The 18,651-nt window shown below is 40.6% G+C and overlaps 1 protein-coding gene across 1 annotated transcript in view; it reads right to left on the bottom strand.

Moving 5' to 3' along the window:
• cntn3a.2 (contactin 3a, tandem duplicate 2) overlaps nt 1-12,399 on the bottom strand; it is a 33,554-nt gene extending 21,155 nt beyond the window's left edge. Inside the window, exons 1-8 of the mRNA XM_018666164.2 lie at nt 11,742-12,399; nt 8,752-8,890; nt 7,886-8,021; nt 4,685-4,860; nt 2,783-2,878; nt 2,397-2,600; nt 1,426-1,528; nt 883-1,067 (exon numbers count right to left, since the gene is read on the bottom strand). Of these exons, the coding sequence (XP_018521680.1) occupies nt 883-1,067; nt 1,426-1,528; nt 2,397-2,600; nt 2,783-2,878; nt 4,685-4,860; nt 7,886-8,021; nt 8,752-8,806 (955 nt within the window). The 5' untranslated portion in view covers nt 8,807-8,890; nt 11,742-12,399. The remainder of the gene's footprint in view (nt 1-882; nt 1,068-1,425; nt 1,529-2,396; nt 2,601-2,782; nt 2,879-4,684; nt 4,861-7,885; nt 8,022-8,751; nt 8,891-11,741) is intronic.
• Between the last annotated feature and the right edge of the window lie 6,252 nt (nt 12,400-18,651).

Raw genomic sequence — 18,651 nt, 5'->3', positions numbered from 1 at the left:
ATGTCTAGGCAAGAACCAGGCGGGGCAGTTTTCGAGGGAGCAAAATTATCACTGCGTCCAAAATAGTTCAAAAGAAAAGACGTGAAGATTGACGGGTCGGATCACCGGAAATCATGAAAGTGTTACCTCATTAAATACGTTACGTCCGAAATATTTCAAAGGAAGGCATGTGAGGACTGACAGCTCCAATCAGTGAAAATCGTAAGGCACTGGGAGAATGGGTTTTGTCTTTAAAAGAGACAGAGAGGGGAGAGTGAATGTAGGATATCACTCAGTTTCATCACTTCAATGTGTCAGCAAGCCTGTGGCAACTCGAGATTAGCACGAAAACACTGCAGCACAGAGCGGGGCAGCTCTCGCGCCGGGTGAAGCACGCGCCAGGCGTCACTGTTCACCCCAACCTGTCACCTTAATTCTGTGCATAATAAACATCACGCCCCCTCCACCCGCTGTCAATTTCCCTTCCGGCACACATTTTCCCGCATCCTGCCTCTTACATATTGACAGCTTTTCAGGAATTTTTCATAGGGAGAGAAAGTTGTGCTCATAATAAGCACAGCTCACTTCGCAGGCACTGTACATACCATCAGTTCCAATTTCACAAGTGTCATTTCAGCAGCTGAAGGGAGCTGAGAACTCAAAATATAATAACTCCAGTAAAATTAATACCAACACAGCTTATTATACGAGAAGAAGGTAATGACATTTTCCGGCTGTGGATATACTGTAACACATAGCTGTTAAAATATGAATTATCAAATTACCAAATTACAGCTCTTAGCCTAATACCAATTAAACTGATCCTTGTCACATGCTAACAGCAGCACCATTAAATTCAGAACCTGATAAATGGAAATTTTACATTCAGCCAAATAGAAGTACCATAAAAAGCCAGTCGACCCGCAGCCGTGTTCTTCCCCATCTTGTTTTCGGCCACGCACTCGTATCCCCCCGTATCATCCTGCTGGAAGCTGGGGATCTCCAGCACGGCATTGGAGTACTTCATTTTGACTTTGCTGGGGAAGGGGACGCCATTAGCCCTCTTCCAAGTGATCTCTGGGACGGGGCTGGAAGAGACAGACAGGAGGGAAACTTCAGTCGAAATTCTGATCTGACTTCCTCTGAAGTTCTAAGACTGTCGCTCAGGCTGCAGGTGTCTGCAATAATCCTGCAATAAAGTGTCTGATGCAGCTTAAAGACGATTCACTGTGGGGTTTTTTTTTTGCAGATGAATGGTTTAGAGTTAACCCAATCCAACAACAAAAAGAGCCATCTCGTACGGATTTCAGACGAATCACAGCCTGATGCCACACTCTAAGAAATATAATTTCCACAGCAACTTTACTATATAGAAATCTGGAGGTGTCTTGTCTGGAATGAAAGACAGCACAAGACTGAAAACATGCTTGAAGGAATCCAGCTTACTTCCCAAGGGCGAAACACTCCAGTGTAACTGTTGATCCTTTTGCGGCGGGCACGTTGTCTGGGAAATTAACTTCTATTTTCGGCTCGTATTCACCCATTACTCCTATGTAGAATAAGCACAAGAACTTGCTCAGGCTTCCATTATGCATGACTTACAAGCAATATGGCTTGCATTATGGACCAAACAGTGGCACTGTAAAGCTAACAGAGGAGAAATAAAAGACACATGAGCAAACATTCTCTCATGGGTAAACTCAAAGTAGTACATCACTTAAGTGTGCAGTCACCAGAGTGTAGTGAGATTCCAGCAAGGAATAATTTAAATCTCTTCTTGGTGGAATAGACAGAGTATATGTGAAATCTTGTCTTTTTCAGCTACTCTGGCTTTTTATCTATTATTTCAAAGCTTGAGTGGGCAGTTCCCAACCTCTGGTGTTTTATTGTTTATATCAGTATTCAGGGAAGACAGGCAAGACCGGGATCAGAGTGATGCGATGGGATTTAAATTTATGCAGCTACATGTACAGTACACTGAGTGGAAACTAACTGGTTGAGCCACCAGAACACTCAATGTAATGGTCCAATGACGTATGGCTTATGTTTAATTCATTCCAAAGGCAATCTTTATTCAATCTTTCTATGAAAGCGTAACAGAGAATAGAACAACAGGCCACTGAGAAGCAGCCTGAGAATTCATGTGAAAGCAAAGGGAAAGCTTTTAAAGGAAATGGGAATTATAAGAAAGCTAAGTCAGCATAGAGGAGATTTGGGTGCTTTGTTTGCTGGCCTACATTGAGAAGCAACTATTTACTTACAGGCATTAGCACTCGGTGACTGAACTACAGTGAGGCACGACAGGACAAAGAGCACTCATGCTTGTATGATGATTAAAGCCACCTTAAAAGGAAAGGTCCTTAATACACAGCCGAAAGGTGCACTTGTCACATTGTAGCCGGGGAGCTGCATCTTACCATCTGTCCTCAGGATCAGAGACGTAGGTGAGCTGTGCACTTTGCCCTTTGTGATGCTGTTCATCACCACACAAGTGTAGTTACCCACGTCAGAGGGCTCCACCTTGGCAATGTAAAGGTTTCCCGTCTGCTGGGAGACAAAACGCCGATTGTCTTGCTGAACAAAGTATGGGTACTCATTGAAGACCCATGCATAAGTAAGGTCTGGAAGATAAACAAGAAGCCAAACATGGATATATGTTATTAAATGTGATTAAGAGAATAAAATGTGATTATAAAAATTGAATCAATGGTGGCAAGATTATGCTTTAATCTCATCCAAACACATGACTAGAACTCTAAATAACAGCAGTGTCGGAGGTTAAGATGAAGGCAAGAGAGTTTACCTCCTGAGGAAGTAGGTGTTCCACAAAGTAACACCACTCCTTGTCCTTCTCGGACTGACACCGCGCTTCTGGTATGGACTTTGAAATGATCTAAGTCTAAGGAGAAAAAAAAATGAAAAGAGAGATCACCGCAGGATCTCTCATATCCGAATGGAACAGAGCTGAGTAAAAGCTTTCAGCAAGACACTGACACAAGCCTATAAGGAAACTGTCATGAGGATTGCGTCTGCAGTGCCTGAAAGACTGAAAGGGAGAGACAGCGTGAGACGGAAGAGAGCTTGTTTTAAGGGCTTTTGTAAAGTATTGGGCAAAAATACAGTGCAAAGAGAGATATACATTTATAGCTATAAATCTCATGACATGGGAAGTTGGCTGATAAGAACAGGTTATGGCTCCTGTAAAATATGTCTCTATAAATGCTGAGTAACCACTTGAGCATGGCATAATGGGTTATGCTGCAACCCTAACCTGAGCCATAACACAACTAATTAAAAAACACACAAAAAAGTGTTGGTCTAGAATAAAGTTTAAAGATGATATTATGCAAACAGAGGGCAAAACTTTTGTGAGTGTGTTAGATAGTCTCATATTATATGGCCACATTCACATTTACAAATCAAACAGTGTGAAAAATAGTAAGAGCGACTCTTAGCCTTTGTTGTGTACACTGTTCAATATTACTTACAATGCCCTCCAATGATTTGGGTCCTAACTTAGGCTATTGTTGATTTAAAAAGTAACCTCTTGTTATTATGGTCCAGTAACACCACATCCAAATGACGCTGAGATAGAACAAACTAAAAACCACATTATAATAAAAAGTTCTTGCAAACACTAATATACTATACTATGTTACTATGTTATCACATGTAATTTCCAGTGCATGTTAATTGTGATACAAGGGTACAAGATATATACATATCTTTTCCACTTACCCCTTGTGGTACCTAGCCTCTCCGGTTATCTCTCAGTTTCTCTGCATAGCTCACAGACGTCGCTGCAATCACTTTCCAATGAAGGACTATTTTCATTTCAAGGTGAAAATAGCTAAAACTCTTATCAGTGAGGTGGGTAGATTACCAAGTCTATATATATATATATATATATATATATATATATATATATATATATATATATGTGTGTGTGTGTGTGTGTGTGTGTGTGTGTGTGTGTGTGTCATCATTCAGTATTTTTGAGCACAGCAACAGTGAACTTGTGAAAAGATGTTTTGTTGTTATCTGCATGAAAAGAACCCTTAATTAATATTACATAAATAGTAAGTATTCAGTTCTTCAGTCATCTGAGATGTTTGCAGGTTTCACCACCAAAGATGTGTGATGCGTGACAGAAATCACAGTTTATGTACAGTCTAATTTACTGTGTTTTGTGGCACTGCAGTTGTAATATAAAGCAAAGCACTGTAGCATTTATTCATTTGCATTACTCTTATTTTCTTTTTTTATTACAGCCTGGGCATATTATGCTCCAGTCAAAGTAAATGTTTGTTCAGGCTTCAGCCCTTATTAAGTTATTCTTCAAACACTACTTACACAATATGGCTGACTACTTTACCCCAGAGTGCATCCAATAAAAAAACAATGACTTTTGATAAAGCTAGGCAACACAAAGTGGAGCAGTCATTCTTAGTTTGCATATATGACCATCAGTAAAGAACAGTCACCAAACTCAAACTGTTCCCATGTCACTTTAACATTTAATGTAGCTTCACACCAAACTTGCAGCACTCTGATAAATATTGCAAATATCGCGCAGTCGGTTTGGTGTGCGTCTGCGTTATTTGCTAAGTGCACTTTCAGTTCCCATGACATTTCTTAGGAAAAAAAAACACAAAAAAAAAAACAAACAAAAAAAAAAGACTGACAAACTCTGACTGTAACTTACAGGCAAACTGCAGACTGGCTCTCCTGCTGAGGATGGCTCCTACAGTGTTGTAGGCCATACACTGGTACATCCCTACATCCTGGTGGCGGTCCAGACTGCTTATAATGAGGTTGCCCCCAGACAGACGCCTCCGGCGATCCAAGCCCAGATTTATGAGAGTCCCATTCAACGACCATCTGTGAGGGCAAAGGCACCATCAGTCCCTGGCAAAACGCACCGTCCACTTCTTTCTGCTGACCAAGGTGGTCTGACAGGAGGTGAGTCGAGAACACAACTTACTGTATAACTCACTTGAAGTGAGAAAAATATACTGTAATGTTTGCGCCGGTGTCGAGGAATTCACAGGCTCTCAGGTTGAAGTGGGAAACAGCTTGAAGTTTACAGTTATGTTTTCTGCTTGCCATTAATTCTGTCCCTGCCGTGCTTCAACTTTCTTCACAAACAAAGCTACAAACAAAAGTATATAAAGTCATACGGGGTAACTTGGAAAATACCCTGTCAAAAACAAACATACTGAAAAGCATTTGACTGACCTCTGTAAAGTTATTATACATACATTTCATGATTCCTGCATATTTTTTGTCCAAGTCATGTGTTACACATTCAAGTGTTATTCTTCTTTATATATTTATATTGTTTTTTTAAGTTTTTAAATTATACTTTTCTTCATTTTGCTCTATCACTATTTGCTGCAGCAGCCATCCCATTTTCCCCACAGGGATCATTAAAGTTTAATCTTAGAGTATCATGCACAAAGCCATCCTCTGCTATTTAAGGGAGGCAGAAGATAAAGTTTTTAGGAGCCATCCCAGATATTATCATCAGTCTAACCATAATCACCTCTTCTCTGTCACATTATATTTACATAATGTGACATTATTCCACCTTTGACTTCTCATTAAGACAAAACATTAGCACTTGGCAAGAGGTAACAGTAGGCTGATGTAACAAAGGATGCCTTTTACACTCCATTTCACCTTCCATTACATCCTTCCTACACTTAGCAGGCGTGGGAATTAAAAAAAATATAATACTTTGCGCACCAGGTTCAGAATGTGCTATCAAATAAATGAAGCACCTAAAAGAACTCTTAAAAAACATGGGGTTAATTGATTGATTTAAACAAAACCCCATTATTCCATCAGAAAAGACTTTCATTCTCTGCCACCACAACACTCTATCTCCCTTTTTGAATGCTATTCAAAAATGGAGCATTGACAAGTTCAAGGACAGAGCACTTTTCAAGAATGTTCCATCATTTCTCTCTGAGCATAAAAAAAATAACAATTTCTTTTCCTTCAGTCACATTCTTCTACTCTGCTCTGCCTTAAGTAGAAATGAAAGACGTGGAGCTCATAATGGCCAACCTTGCAAAGGCTTTCAAGTCTAACTTTCAAAATAATTTCTTAAAGAATATCCAAACCATTGAACGTTCATGAGTGTCTGCTGCCATATTCTAGACACTTATATTTAATAGCTGTGTCACTTCATGTATTGAGATTAACCCCGCTGCTCCTCAAGGCAATAAAGTGTGAGAGATTGTGCATAGGGTCAGATCTGCTAATCATACATACTCTTGTTTGTCTGGGTATCTGTGTCCACTTGCACGCATTCAGCTCTTTATCACTGAAGTCACAGTTTTCACCTCTTCTTGACCTGCTCTGAAGCGTCTCCGCTGTTCAGCGGTGCCCTGAACATTGGGCAGGTGATTGAATAGCAACTCCAAAACTGAATTACTCTGCTTGAGACTCATTTTGTGAACACATGTTGTCTGACCATCTGACCATGGAGAAACTCGAGTATTCCGGATGATCCTGCGGCTCCGGAGCCACGGGTTTCAGATCTCAGGTCAAGTAAAGGTTAGACGAGTCACCTTCTGTTTGGATTTTTTTAATTAATTTTTTTTTTTAAACTCACACTGCATCACTTTTCTGGCCCCACTGTGAAGGAGATGCTTTTCTATATGAGATGCGGCTTCCTCCCATGAGTTATTATGCTGCTACAGTGTGTGTACTATGAAAGCCTCATATCTTTGTGAGTGACAGGACTGGCAGAGGAAAGGAAAAAAAGGGGGTGGAAAGGGAGGAAGGGGGTGGGAGCAGTGTGAGCCCATTTACACTTCAAGAGAGGAGCCGGAGAGGTGCCGAGGGCATGCAGAGCCTAGAACAGCCAGCTTGACAAGGCACCACGTTAAACATGCTCATCTCACCTTTAATCAGTACATGAAAATACCTGGTCTTAGGCGGGGAATGTGAAAAGCCTGAAATAATGAGTGTATGCACTCCCCCACCACTATCATTCAACTCATCTGTGACTGTCAGTGCTGCAGTAATTCCACTTTTGAATGCCAAAGACACTTGTAATCAATGCCTGTTGGTGCCAACTGGTGTCTAGCAACCTGCATTGGTCTCATGGCGTTTTATAAGAGGAGACAATCATTAAGATGCTACACGTGTGTCACTAAGATACTATCTGACGAGACAAGAGGCAAGATTGGCGGCGTGTTAGTCAATATGAATTAGTGAAGCCATAATGGTGCCACTGCTTAGAGTATCTGTATGCATTTCAGTCTAATTTGGAGAAAGCTAATAAGGGAGAAAGCTATTCCGCATGAAAAATAGAATCTTGGAATGGACAAATCCTTATTTACAGTACTGTGAATGACTGAAATGGGTTTCACATGGATGGAAAGCTGTAAGGCTGACAGTAGTATGAAGAATATATTTAGGTTTCTCTATATATCTATATTTCTATATTTTGGTTATTAAAGTTTTGCATCACAGACTATCTACATTTTTTTTTAAAAAGCTGATCATTTGAAACTAATTTTAATACAGATCTTATGTGCCAGTGCATCCAAATTTATGTTTCCTGCGCTGATCACAGTACATTAAACAAGGTACTCTCATGACATTAACAGCTCTGAAAATGCTTTCAGTGATGAAAGTGAGGAGAAAAATAGAAAGAAGGTGTCAGTGAGCTGCTGATTATGTGTCTGAGTCCCCATAAGTTCATTAGGAAAAAAGCAGCGATAAGATGGTGTTACATATTGTATTCTTACAATCCAGTTTTCCAACAGATTTCGGGACTCTTGATTTGTAAATCAGATTTTCAATTGTTTTAATAAAACAAATGTTTTTTCTTTTCAAAACCTGAAGTATCGCAATGCTTACACACCCCCCGATTTGAATATGCTCTCACCTGTACTGAGGAGGCGGCGTTCCCTTAGCGTCACAAGTCAGAGTAGCTTCTTCCTCTATGGACTCGACAGGGATGAACAAGTCACCTGGCTCCATCCTCCATCGTGGACCATGGTATGATCCACTGTCCAGACAATCTGTCAGAGAAACAGTAACAGCCTGAGCATACAGACAGAGAAAAAGTCCCGTTTTGATAGACTCAGACCTCCATAATTCCCTGCTCTTCAGGAGGAAACAGGATATTTGGGCCTAACAGGCAGTCACTTTTCAAAATGGGACATACATTTTTGTATTACCTTGAGGTGCTGCAAAATGCAGGTCCCTCCAAATGGATTAAGTGAATAGAATCAACACCTGAACCTGGATGCCATTCCTGTCACTTTGAAAGTATAAATTTTGTTTTTCCGGTTATCATTAAGCAATTATATTTTCATATGACAGAAGAGAAAAAATTTAATTGTTTTAATTATTCATGGGTAAACTGTTGCACATGAAGTCATTTTTAATTTGTGGTGAATTCAGAGGAGAAATCCTCTCTGTTCTTTGTAAGCATAGATATTCTGATGAGGTTTATTAACAAATCCAAACAGAAGTGACACTGTTTTGTGCTACTTGAATTTGCTAGGGCAAAGAGTATAGAGGAAAATATCTCTCCATCAGATTACAATCAGAGGGGAGTGAAGAAGAAGATTGAAAGTATTGTATCTGTGTTGTGAATGGAAGTCAATACTGAGGAGTGTTCCTTTAAACCTGGGCCATCCTATCATCTCTGACACTGACATGATTTTCTGCTCTTCATTCTATCATCCTGCAACTGTAAATGTCCGAACGTGAAAGAATCATTACTCATATAAAAAGGTGGTTTACCTGCCAGACAGTCGATGATTGATAACAGTAGAAGCTGTTTCCATAGCAACATCATCTTTGGCAGCCAAGGGCAAATGAGACTTTCATCCAATAAGCTTTGAAATGGCACTCGTGTTCTCCGAGAGAGAGGGAGCTTGACCTGTTGGAACGAGAATTTTGTTGTAAAATGCCAAACTCTGCGAACCCCAACACTTTTATTGTACTTTCGGTATTCAGCCTTTAAATCCTCCCATCAGACAGAGGACGTGAAGACAGAGGGAGTGTGCATTTTTTAGCAGGAGAAATATAATTAAGATAAAAGCAAATGTAGTGTTTGGTTCAGGATGTGTCTCATTTCTTTTGTCCATTCTCTCTTTTCTAATCAGCAAAGATCAAGGCAGTGTCACTTTGTGCCCCACCATGGTGCGACCAGCCTGCACCCCGAGATGTCAGAGGGTGACACCGGAGGCATATGGGAGAAAGCCCATGCCAGTCTATTAGGGGAGCGACCAACGCCTAAGCTCATCCTTCACTTGGACGGATTCACTCTCTGGCTGCCTGAGGAGACTTGGACCTGGGAATTGGGTGCCGTCCAATCAATTAGATTCACCCACAGCAGCATGTGTCTCCCCACATGCTGGGGTGAATCAAGACAGCCTGATGAGGAAGCCATTCCACCCAGGTCCATAATCAAGGGCAAGTGTCTGTCTGCTTGTAGCATGTGTTGCAAATTGCGATGCACCCGCTTCTTGCAGGAGACTGAGCGAGTAATGATGCAATTATGAAATGTCAAATACACACACACACACACACACACACACACACACACACACACACAACAGCAAACCGGCGATAACACAGCAGTTAAGTGAGCAGTCACACAAGCATGTACACACATGCGCAGAGCAGACGCATATGTGTGTACATCGGTGTCACCTGCGCAGAGACATGCACATGAATAAGCTGCCCTGCACGCACAGAAACACCAACAAAAAACACATTTCTTCAAGAGGTGTTCAAGATATATTAAGGGCAGAGACAGATAATAACACCAATCTGCTAAATGTCACGCAAACCCACACACACCTACACAACAAACTCACTTTCTCACCGCGCACAGCACATATAACACCCAGCCTCCCATACACACATACACTCACTTTCCATTTAGAAGACATAAGCCGTGATGTGTGGCTCATTTGTGGCCTAATCCTGGGGCAAGGCTGCTTCAGAGCGCTACTTATGGAGGGTCTAATTGTTTGTCAGCTGCCTGGATGTCAAATCAGACACGTGGGGTCTCAGCCAGGATTTTCTTCCCTACCTTTCATGTTCACTCAGACCTTTTTCTTCCCCCAAAGTCTGCAAAATTGGATTGGTACGCTTCCTCTCAAAAAGAGTCCTGCATGCCATACCTCAGTGATAGGCCCACAGTGTGCAAACTGCTGGCACCTCAGGACTGAGGATTGGTGTGTGTGTGTGTGTGTAAGGTACAGTGGGTATTACACTACTGTCGACTTTGCATGTTATGGTTTGCATTTGTAATGGGGTTTTGTCTGGGATGGCACAGCATGACAGCTGATGCCATGTGTTCCTTTTTTTTCTTATGCAGATCTAATAAATCATTCACAATTGCAAAATACAGAGTTACACAATTCTGTCAACGATATTACACAGAGCGCATCACTCAGTGATTCACATGTACATACTGCATAAGACACACATGCACACACACACACACACACACACACACACACACACACACACACACACACACACTCACACTGACACCCACCCACATTCTCACACACATACACACATACACACACATATATTCTCAGCTTGCACTCATGGATAATGGTGCTAACGATGATGGTGATATAAGGTGGTGAGAAAGCTTTACGGGGTGAATCACTCTCAATCAAGGAGGATACCTTTCTGTACCAACACACTAGTTAACTGACACACACACACACAAAAAGAAAAAAAAATGTACGATCACGATATCTACCACCTCCATCACACTCTGCCTGCATCCAAGTAACACGCTGTTTGAACAAATAGCCCCGCTAGGAAGAGTGGGAGTGTACTTACTTTTAAGGCCTGAGCTGCATTCATCACAGATATTCCAGCTGACATATCATGGCATACCAGTATGCAATTACCTGGTGAATGTTGCAGGGTAGAAGAGGGTGTGTGTATGTGTGTGTCTGCACCTTTTCACTTATTGTATCTCATGAGACATAAAGCCACTCATTACCACAACTCAACTCCTCTCAAGGTTTGCTAAGGTTTTTTTTTTTTTTTTTTACCTCTTAATAGAAGAGGGTCCTTGATAAGAGTTTAATACATTTATGGTTTCTTTTTTTGATCAGCCAGCGTGTACAAGCACCAGACATACAAGTCCACCCAAGGCTGTTTTAACCATAAAATGTGTTGATGAGATGTGGGGTTTTTTTTCCCCCTCTTCTTCTTTTTTTTGCCTACAGCTACACATTTCAGAGGAGTGAGGTGAAGTGAAGCTCCCTATCACGCCAGGTAGGAGCCGCAGGGAGCTGTTGGAGGCTAAAACACCACATGTGACTAATGGAACTGCACCCCTACATCACTTTAACAAAGAAAGGCACGGCTGAGAAACTCCTTATTTTGAAAAAGCAAATGTATACAAGAAGTGCCTGTTTCTGGATGCATGCCCTTTCAAAAAATAAAAAATAAATATATCAGACTACTCAGTGTGGAGGAATTGGCTGCAGTTGGGTGAGCACGTCACGTTGCTCCAGCCTAAAACAAACAATTATTATCGAATATGTGGTATCAGGAATTGGTGGGCCAATTCGGGATAGGAGGCAAGAAAGGCCGACATGTGAGCCTGATCAGAGGGGATAAATATTTTAGCATATAAATATCACTGTGTAAATAATTTAGCTTTCTCTATTTAAGCACGTTCACGCGTTTTATATATATATATATATATATATATATATATATTTATATATGTACATTTTTTGTCTTACCTCTTATCTTGAAATATCTTGAGACCAACAGGAACCAAATGCAGCCCTCACGGATAAAGCGACAGATTGATCCTCCATGGAAACCTCGTTAGGAAAATTTCGGTCACAATCGCAAGGTCGTTCATACAGGTGAAATTGAGCCGGTGGTCAGTCAGCGATAACGGGTAACGCAGGAGGTATAAACACACGCGTTTCATATCGCTGCTCTCCTCCTTCTTCCTCCACTCCCCACCAAAAAAAATAACATACACACACACACACGCACACGCACTCACTCACTCACACACGCGCGCACACACACACACAACACCCACGTTGTTTGCCGTGCTGCTGAATCACATTTGAAACATCCCCCAGTTAAAGAGGCTCGACTCTTCTCCCGTGTTTACGCTCTCAAATCCAACAAACGCAAGGGGTCTGAAAACGGGATTGGAAAGGAATCTTGCAGAGATGATTTATTATGCGCATCAAGTCCGCTCCCTCTCCGCGAAGAAGAGGAAGAAAAAAGAGAAGAAGAAGAGGAAGTGGGCTGAGGGTGGCGAGGAAGCGATAAAGCAGCCACGACCACTACCAGCAGCAGCAGCAGCGGCGCTGGGATGGTAAGGTGCAGGATGGATATGAAGGAAAGCGCACCTGGCGGAGAACTGCGCCCCCCTGCGTCAGACCACAGTGTTGCAACAAAACTGTGAGCACCTACAGTTATCGCCAACTATTATGGGAGCACGGGGTCATATGTACTTCATCTCTGAAGGTTAACACCTGCAGATATATTTGATAAAGTCATCCTGGCCTACGTGCAAAAGCTTCACACACCCCCAAAAAACAGTGTGTGAGACCAACATAGCTTTATTTAAATTCTAGTTAAGGTCATGAGGTGTAAGTTCAAACCTGAACTAAAACTGACACTGATTCACAGGAAAGTGTTTTTGCCATGTACGTCAGTCGTCCATGTCACATATGTCTGATTAATCAACAAGTTCATTTTATGAGAAACAGAATTTTAATGGGTAGAAAAACTATTCAAATGGGGAACAGACACAAGACCAGTTCTGCTCTCTCTCTCTCAGCGATTACCATGCAGAATGCACCTTAGCATTCTGGGTATCACCACCCACATCCAAGCCTTAAAATCTAATGCCAGCCCTTAATGCAGCACTTGACCCCATTCTGTATAGTCATATAAGGAGCACTGAAGCTGCTGCTACTGCTGCTGCTGCTACCAACGTGCTGCTCACTATTCGTCTCCTGTGTAGGCAGTTGGAGCGATTCCATGGGTTGGATGAGTTGAACTGTCAGCACAAAATATGACCAACACCGTCTGGTTCCTTTAAAAGTAAAATGTACAGGCCTGTATACATGAAAATGTATAACAAGTCAAATACGTCTTAGAAGAAAATGTCAATCACAGAAGCGGAAGCTAAAGAGCTTTATAGAAATCAGATCAGTTTGATTTTGAATTCTGACTCAGTGCTAGATGAATTCAGCAACAACGGCGCTGTGTTTTGCTCCAAGTTGCAATTATGAAGTTTACCACAACTCTGATTGGCACCTCTGGCTGGTTTTTTCTCCATAGCAACAGTGGCTGAGGCCCATGTGTATAGATTTACACTCATTGTGTAAGTGACAGAGAGAAGTATAAGGTGTAAGGCTGGTTTACAAAGACAATCATTTTCAAAAAATCTCTTAAATTGTGTTAATTTACAGTAGTAAAAAATTGTGCCAGAGAAATCAGTACCAGTGACTTCTCCCTGTTCTTTTCAACCATTTGAGTTGGATTTTCTCATTGTGGGTGTCTTGTCTTTGCTGATATTCTGTCTTTCTCTCCATATTTCCATTAATTAAATTACTATCTACTTGATGTAATCACCTATAAACTTAGCAAGATATAAGAGTTATTTTAGTTGCATTCAACAAATACAGGTCCACATGAAACTTTGATAGTGCACACCAGTGGGATTTGTTGTTGAGTGCTGACAAAATGATAACTTTATTTTGCTTAAAATGACGATTTTCACATTTTTCTGTACAGTATTGTTTAACTGACAGTATAAACAGCAACCAGATTGAGCTTAATTGTTTTCACCAGGAAGGGATTGCTGGTGGTGAACAAAAAAAAAGACAGTTAAAGGAATAATTGGATATTTTGGGAAAAAAGCTTATTTGTTTTCTTGCGGAGAGATAGATAAGCAGGTCGATACCACCCTCATAGCTGTAGTGCTCTGCCCTATTCTCAGCAAACTTAAAACAAACAAACAGGTCTAGGTGCAACCCTTAATAGCACCTACTTTTATAGTCTTTTGTCTTAACTATATACCATTTAGTACTGAGTTTTATTTGGCTTTTCTTGACAGTTTTAAAGTAGCATTAAGAAATAAAGCTGCAAAAACAAACTCCTGTGGAAAAATGGGTCGTTTTGGTTCGGCTTTCTTCACCAGTCACTTGTTTACTTCAGCAAGCCTTCATTTCACACCAGACAGGCAGCATAAAATCAGCTTGTGTGAGCTTATGAGCTAGGAGTGGCTGCCAGTTATAATATGTGGGGTCAGCGAGAGCCACTGGGACTCGAGCATACATGTACCGGGAAAGCAATATAATGAGCTGCAAGTGGCTGAAAACACAGAGCTGCAGAGTGGGGTGTTAAAATTACTCAAAAATGTGTGAGTGTGGCTCCTGCTTTGTGTGCAAGCGGGCTGAATGGCATCACTCAAGATAGTTTCTGATTGGAGGAGACTGAAGTGTTGTGGGTACAACAGAGCTAGTTTTTCCACTGTACCACTCACTGCACAAAAAAGGCACCTGGTTGTTATGGAAATGTAATAGAGCAGGTACCTGCGGTCAAAACAAAAATACATTTAGTGTGCTACTGATGATATTTATGTTGGTGACATTTCTCCTTTTCTATTTGTCCCTTTTCACTGATTTGTTGACATGTCACAGCAGGGAAAATACTGGTGCAAATAATAAAATTAATGATGGCTGAATTCGGTTTAGTTGGTTCAGGTTCAGGATCCTGGTATTTTATACTAGCAGCAGCCATACTGAACCCATGTCATCATGGTAACAAAATGAACATATAGTCAAGGTCAGTATATAACAGTTTTTGTCATGAGTACTTTCACACTATCACAAAAATTCTTTCAGAAAGAGGTCGATTTTTCAGATTTATCAGCCAATCACAGTCAATGTGATTGCTGATAAGCTGTCCCACTGACATTCTAAAATATATTTATGACCAGCCATGGTGGATCTTCAGCTCCTGTATATTCGCAGGCAAATATTTAGCTTTATTTGTGTCATCCCAAATGTGTAACTCATAAGCTTTACTGTTTAGGTAGGTATAGCAACAAAAACATCTTGATTAAGTTTGGGAAAAAAGAGTAAAATTAGATTAGAGGACCTTTGTAGTCATTGTTACAATAAAAAAATAATGGTTAAGATAAAAAACGGTTAAGGTTGAGGAACAGAAATGGATAAAAGAAACAATGTTGATGGTCGGTTTCACACAGCAAATGAAGAGCAGCCTTGTGTGTGAAAGCTCTGTCCACCCCAACCCTCTTTCTCCAAACATGGACTTTTATGTTGTATTTACTACATTACCTAACACACTCGTTTGCTCCCATCATAATTACTTCAGCCACCAGAGGTTGCCTAACAATAAAACATAATAATCAGTTGTAATAAGCTGACAATGGGCTTTTTTTTTTTTTTTTTTTAGGACAATCTCAATAGAATGGAGCCATTGTTAATGTTATGCACTTGTACTTTTCCTATTATGATCAGTGTAGTTATACCATGGTATATACCTGATGCCCAGTACACCACACACTTAAACATTTAGTCTGAAACTCATTTTGTCTGAAATTCAGAATAAATTACAATACTGAATGATTTAATTTACTGCACTTTTGTTTCTAAAACTCCTGCTTCTGTCTACTCCATACATCAGCATGTCTGTCCATTCTGTAAGAGGGATTCTTCTCTTTTTTTCTCCTTGCTCAAGTGTCTTTTTCAGACTTGTCCAAATCAAGGGTCTAAGGATAAATAGAGGGCGTTGTATGTTGTTCAGATTGTTAAGCCCTTTGAGACAAATTTATGATTATGGGCTGTATAAGTAAAATTTACTTCAGTTGACTTGTCTATAATTCAGAGCTGCATTTGGCAAGTGAAAGAAATCGGGTTTCTGTATGTACTGAGCTGCAGAAGGCTGACGTTTCACAGTTTTTGATAAGCATCCGCTGACTGCTTTGGTTCATATCGAAAAGATGTATTTCCCATGACAAGACTGAAAAGAAACTGCTCTCTCTGTCTTCCAGCTCTCTTCCCTTCTTTTCTCTCTTGAAAAACAACTGCCCTTCATCACTCGGCCTGTCTGTCTCTTTCTCACAGCCACAAACACTGAATCCTTCTTCTTTACTACCACAGCAAAGTTAGCCTTTTGGACATCACCGCCCTCCTTCTCCATCCCAACAATCACAGGTCACAATACCTCTGCTGGGCCTCATTGAAGCCTAACTGTATTATCTCAGTCTACAAGGAACCCCATTAAACCTACATTGATCATCCTCATTTCAGGCCCAGGTTCCTTTAACATGGCCGGGCCATCGTTAATAATGCTCCATACAGCAGCCATTTGACATTTCCTTTAATTATCCCTGTAATTTATTCATGCACTTGATCCTAGGAGCTTGTTGTGAAAAGCTTCCTCCAGGAATATTTTATCCTGCTCCTCTCGAGGCCTAAGGATTAACCATCTTAATAGCAAACCCCTGAAGGTATTATTTCCTTCAGTGTACGTGAGTGCATCTGCATGTGTGCATGTGCTCTTGCAGTATATGTGCACGAGGGCAATGAGCATTGTGCCTTGAATGTGTGTGTTAAGCTGCAAAAGTCATTAGGTCTTATTTCTCAACCATTAAGAGGACTGGATGTAAATTCTCCTGTATTACATTACATCATTTTGGGAGAGCACAAAGCAAAGTGCAAATGGTTGCAAGATCTGTGCTTATCGCACAATGCAGCGACCCCCACGTTTAACCCAGTTTTGTAGAGGAAAACATCGCCGCTTAATTTGCTCACTCTGCAGGTCGGTTAACAGACAGCAAAACACAGCAATTTCCCACAAAGTGGCGGAGGAAATCTAAAATGCACAGACTTCAAATAGGATTTAAGATGTTAATTATGATGTTTCTTCATCACAGAACATTGCTCAACTCCCGACTGCACACACCTGACAGGAATTCTTCAAGCTGTGTGTGTGTGTGTGTGTGTGTATGTGTGTGTGTGTGTGTGTGTGTGTGTGTGTGTGTGCATTTGAAAACTGGAAAGAGGAGGTTCTCATATGAAGAGGACACACACACACAAAGGTAGAAATGGAAAGCAATTTGTCTCTTGTAGATGGGGAGTAATTTGACAATTTGTCAATTTGTCAGGGCTGGAAGAAACACTATATAGCCTGCTTTATTATTTCATAAAAAATTTAACAGCTATTGCTGCAAATATGTAAACTTACATCACTTTCACTTTTGTTGTAATCATTTTTCACTAAACCATAAATCCTCTTCCCTTTTTCATACCCCTTTGCGCCGTTGTATAATACATCTGAACATAAAAACATCTCTCACCTACGTGATTGTCAATCTAAAACGATTTGGTTGTTTGCTGCAGTTCACTTAAATATATCACACAGATACTCCTGAGGGTCCTCCCTCTCTCCCTCTCTCTCATACTACCTCAGTCAGTTTCTCTGGCTGTTTTCTTTCTTTTTTTTTTTTTTTTACTCTTCCGGTAGCCTTAGTTCATTAGCCAGACTCTTTTCAACAGCCTTGCATAGAAGACTAATGGGCCAGCATGCCTTTTATTGCATACTGCAGTTCCATGGCAGTGGAGGTCCATTACTTGTTGGAGGATCAAGAATTTACTCTCTGCTATAGGGAGGCATTGCTAGAGGCTAATGAAGGGAAAGATCTACTTTGAGATAAATCCTCCTGTAGGTCAATAAAAAATTTGCTTGGCTACAGAATAGACTTGCAATTAAAAACCAGCTGGTGGGGTCTGACCTGGGGTGAGTCCAGTATATTCAGCAGGGAGCTGCACTGTTTGTCTGTCTGTCTATTTATCAAAAATGCATATGGCAGCAATCACAGGCAGTAACTTTAAACACCTATATGAATGTATTAATCTTAGGAGGCATGGGCTAGATATAAGATATCTTGAATTAAGCCTGGATTTTCCATGAGGGAAAATGCATTTCAAATTTCCCACAAATTACATGGCTACATCTAACATTTCATCATTAATTAATTATTACTTAAGATATTTTGAGACTCATGATAACCATACAATACAATTTACAATTTGAGTCACTGGGTACACGGAATGCTGTATTAACACTACATTTACAGCACAAACAGCACAGCAATCATAAAGCATAAAGTGAACTAAAGCTTTCTTTCAACAACAGATGGCGGTGTAAGTGAAAGACTGATGGAAAAATTACTTTATCCATTATCAGCTCTTATCTCTCTTGCTCAATTAAACAAAGTCACGCAGAGTGATGCCCAGGGGAGCAAACAGCCTTCTCCTCAGGAGTTTATTGGAGATGTGGTCATAATATGGATCACAATTTACCTTTTCTTTGCAACAGGGGCTGTCACTAATTATCTCAAGCACAGTGTCATTAATTATATCACAGTAACTGAAGCAATTGACTGTAATAATGATGTATATTGATTATAGTAAAAATGCCACACATAGTGAGCAGTGGCAGTTCTAAATGAAATTTTTCCTTTCTATTTACATGAAATGGACAAAAAAACAATGTAAAGTTGGTGAAGCTCATAATGGTCAGTTGTGCTAGAGATTGTCAGAGGTGTTGATTTAGCTCAATGGTCATTCACAGGCTGTAGTTTGT

This window comes from Lates calcarifer, linkage group LG6, assembly GCF_001640805.2.
Source record: "Lates calcarifer isolate ASB-BC8 linkage group LG6, TLL_Latcal_v3, whole genome shotgun sequence".
In the NCBI taxonomy this organism is placed as follows: domain Eukaryota; kingdom Metazoa; phylum Chordata; class Actinopteri; family Centropomidae; genus Lates; species Lates calcarifer.
Note: the sequence above shows the minus strand (reverse complement) of the source record. Positions and strands in the feature narration are given on the sequence as shown.